At 61.9% G+C, this 3,550-nt stretch overlaps 1 protein-coding gene across 1 annotated transcript in view; it reads left to right on the top strand.

The window, feature by feature from the left end:
* LOC104393682 (digestive cysteine proteinase 1-like) overlaps positions 1 to 3,550 on the top strand; it is a 20,114-nt gene that overhangs the window by 7,393 nt on the left and 9,171 nt on the right. Inside the window, 6 exon segments of the mRNA XM_010003195.1 lie at positions 574 to 633; positions 855 to 947; positions 1,052 to 1,224; positions 2,157 to 2,400; positions 2,485 to 2,680; positions 3,385 to 3,550. The exon segment at positions 3,385 to 3,550 is cut by the window's right edge and continues 25 nt beyond it. Coding sequence (XP_010001497.1) covers positions 574 to 633; positions 855 to 947; positions 1,052 to 1,224; positions 2,157 to 2,400; positions 2,485 to 2,680; positions 3,385 to 3,550 — 932 coding nt within the window.

Below are 3,550 nucleotides of genomic sequence, written 5' to 3'. Positions count from 1 at the left end.
GGGCGGGGGTGCGGGGGGCCCCTGCCTGCACCGGGCTTGGGCTGCGGGAGCAGAACCGGGTCCGGTCCCGGCAGCACCTCCCGGTCAGGAGGAAAGTGCTGTTGGAGGGAAAGGCTCGTTCCCAGCGGTGGGTGTGTTGGCGTGGGGTTGCACAAGCTGGGAGCCTGCAGGGAGCTTGGGAAGGTCACCAGGAGATGCCAGACAGGACTGGCCAGCTCCCCAGCACCCCTCATCCTTGTCCTGCTTGTCGGGGAATAGTTTGGCAGCATCTCCCCCCTTGGAAACATCACCCGTGGTCACCAGCCCTGGGGGTGACACTGCCTCACGTGGGGATGTCACCCAGCAGCTGGGTTCCCTGGGGATGCTGGTGTGGTGGCAGGTAGTGGCATGATGCTGAGCCCTGGGAGGGTGTCAAAGTGCTAATGTGCCACCGGGGGGGCTCATGGAGCTGCTTCCAGCCAAGTCCCCCCCCCGCCCACTGGAAGGGGAACATCAGCTGGGGCAGCTCCATCCCCTGCTCAGTCCTGGGGGGGGCACAGCCCTCTCTCACCCCCACCCTTCTCTGCCTTCCAGGACAGGACCATGGGGTCTCCCGCTCACCTCCTCAGTTTGGTTCCATCTACCACGTCCGAGGTAACAGGACCCCTTTGCTGGGGGGGAGCAGGGGCTGTGCAGGACCAGGCAGGACCAGGTCTTCCCAGTGTCCAACTGGGAAGCTGCCCACAGCTGGCTGCCTCTCCCTGACCCACAGGGACAGCAGCTTGGTCTGCTGCAGGTCTGGGGGGCTTGGGAAGGGATGTTGGGGTGCTGAGGCCTCAGGGCTGACCCGTGTCCCACACGTGGGGACCTTGCAGGTGTCATTAACCTGCCCTATGCTGAGATCGAGGAGCCCTTTGAAGCCTGGTACAACCAGACAGGAAACAAGAGCCGGATCCAGTATTATGATGGTAAGCAGGCATCTGCTCCAGAGTGTGCCCATCCCACCCCAGTTCCATCCTTGAGGATGCAGGCAGGACCACCGTGCCTCAGTTTCCCCTTCCTGCTGGCCCAGGGGAGGTGATAACCTACCAGCTGGCAGCGGTGAAGCCCTATGGGATGCTGTACAAGATCACACCAGAGACCACAGAGAAGGAGGTGAACACCAGGAGATGCTTCCAGCTGCCTGGCACCAAGGAGGATGTGGTCAAGGCTCAGAGTGTCTTCCCCAACATGGATGGCTTCAAGGTGAGGAACACCAGAGCCTGGATCCCACTAGCTGCTCTGAGCATCTTCACGCTCCAGACAGGAGCACTGGGCAGCTCCTCTCCATCCCAGGGGTGCAGGGTGCTGGGACAGGCCAGGACATGTCCCCCCACCCCAGGGCATAGGGAGGGTCACTTCTCCACCCGGATCCGGGCTGGACTCCCCAGCTCCTTTCCCAACCCCAGCAGCCGTGCTGGGACCTGTCACAGCCCACACGGGCGCTGGCGTTTCGGGGTGGCTCAGGCAAGTCCCTGCACGGCAGCTCAGCAGGGCTGGAAGCAGCAGGGGGGGTGCAGGGCACATGCAATGGGGACCCTACCCTGTCACCCAGCTGGACACTGACCAGGGAACGTGCCTGTGGGGTGAGAGCTTGGAAATGTGCAAGGAAGACATGGGGAGGAAATTGTTGGGTGTGAGGGTGGTGAGAGCCTGGCCCAGGTTGCCCAGGGAAGCTGTGGCTGCCCCATCCCTGGCAGTGTTGAAGGGCAGGTTGGATGGGGCTTGGAGCAACCTGGGCTGGTGGGAGGTGTCCCTGCCCATGCAGGGGGTGGGGCTGGATGATCTTTGAGGTCCTTCCAACCCAAACCAGTCTGAGATTTTGTGATTCTATGAAAAAGCAGGAGCCTTTTGGATGAGATGGTGCAGTCAGGCCACCCAACTATGGGTGAACTGTGTGTCCCCCAGCACCACAAAGCCAGGCAAGGGGTCTGCCCTGTGTTGCCCCCCCAAATTCCTACCCAACTTTCCACTCCATGGCCACGTAAGATCTGGCCCAAGAGCCCTGTGCAAGGTGCTGTACTTGCTCTGGGAGGAATGGGCTCCTGTGGAGGTGTTGGGTGGGAAGGAGCAAGAACACAGGGAGTGGTTTGGGATCTTACCCAGAGCCCCCCTTCCCTGATGCCCTGTCCCCCCAGTTCCTGCGGGAGGAGTACTACCGGGGCCGGTACTGCGCTGTCTGGCAGAACATCACCCACAGGGAGAAGAAGAAGAATGTCTACACCCTGTGGGTGACCAACTCCAGCTGTGGGGTGGCCCCCGTCCACTACGAGATGCAGGGCTACAACAGCCTGCTGGGCTCCCACTACGACAAGTACGAGATCTCCTACACTGACTTCGACAACAGCTTCCCCTCCTCCATCTTTGACCCCCCTGTCAACGGTGAGCTGGAGTTGGGTCCCCCCCAGTCCATCCCCATGGAGGGGTCAGGCTGGTGGCATCTGGCTGATGTCCTTGCTCCCGCAGAGACGAAGAAGTGTGGGATGCTGCCGGGGAGTGTGGCAGAGCACCGGGTCCTGGCAAACCCCATGGAGGACCTGGTGGGACGTCATGAGCCTCGGGCCCACCAGGTCTTCCACCATTACCACAGGCGGCTGGGGAGGAGGTACAGCTCTGTGAGGGAGCTGGAGCACAGGCAGAGCATCTTTGTCCACAACATGAGGTAGGGGCAGATGGGGGATGGGGGGAGGATGCTGAACACCCCCTGTGGGGATGGGGAGCACCTGAGCATGGATGGCTGCACTGTCAACTGAGTGGTTACAGGGTGGTCAGGGCTAGAAGGGACCTCTGGAGATCAACCAGTCCAATCCACCTGCCAGAGCAGGGTCCCTCAGAGCAGATCCCACAGGAATCCCACATCCAGGTGGGTTTGGAATGTCTCCAGGGATGGAGGCTCCACCGCTGCCCTGGGCAGCCTGTCCCAGGACTCTGGTATCTTCCCAGTCAAGAAGTATTTTCTCCGATTCAGGTTCAACCTCCTGTGCTCCAGTTTGTCCCATTGCCCCTTGTCCTGTCACTGGACACCCCTGAGCAGAGTCTGGCCCATCCTCCTGCCACCCCTGTAGATATTGACCAGCACTGATCAGATCCCCCCTCAGCCTCCTCCTCTCCAGCTGAGCAGCCCCAGCTCTCCCAGCCTTTCCTCAGGCAGATGCTCCAGTCCCTCAGCATCTCAGTGCCCTGTGCTGGACTCTCTCCAGTAGTTCCTTGTCCTTCTGGAACTGGGGAGCCCAGAACTGAACCCAGCATTCCACACGTGGCCTCACCAGCACAGAGAGGGAGAAGAACTCCCATTGACCTACTGGCCAGGCGGGTGGGGGCTGGCGTTGGGTGCTGGTCGGTGCCACCCCGGTGGGTTCTCTGCAGGTTCGTGCACTCGCGGAACCGCGCGGCGCTCACCTACACGCTGGCTCTGAACCACCTGGCCGACCGCACGCCCCGGGAGCTGGCGGCTCTGCGGGGCCGGCGCCGCAGCGGGACCCCCAACCACGGGCAGCCCTTCCATACCCAGCTCTACGGCGGTCTCATCCTT

The sequence above is a fragment of the Chaetura pelagica genome, unplaced genomic scaffold (genome assembly GCF_000747805.2).
Source record: "Chaetura pelagica isolate M959 unplaced genomic scaffold, ChaPel_1.0 scaffold2088, whole genome shotgun sequence".
NCBI classification, from domain to species: Eukaryota; Metazoa; Chordata; class Aves; order Apodiformes; family Apodidae; genus Chaetura; species Chaetura pelagica.
The sequence above is the reverse complement of the archived record's forward strand: the minus strand, read 5'-3'. Positions and strand labels throughout refer to the sequence as shown.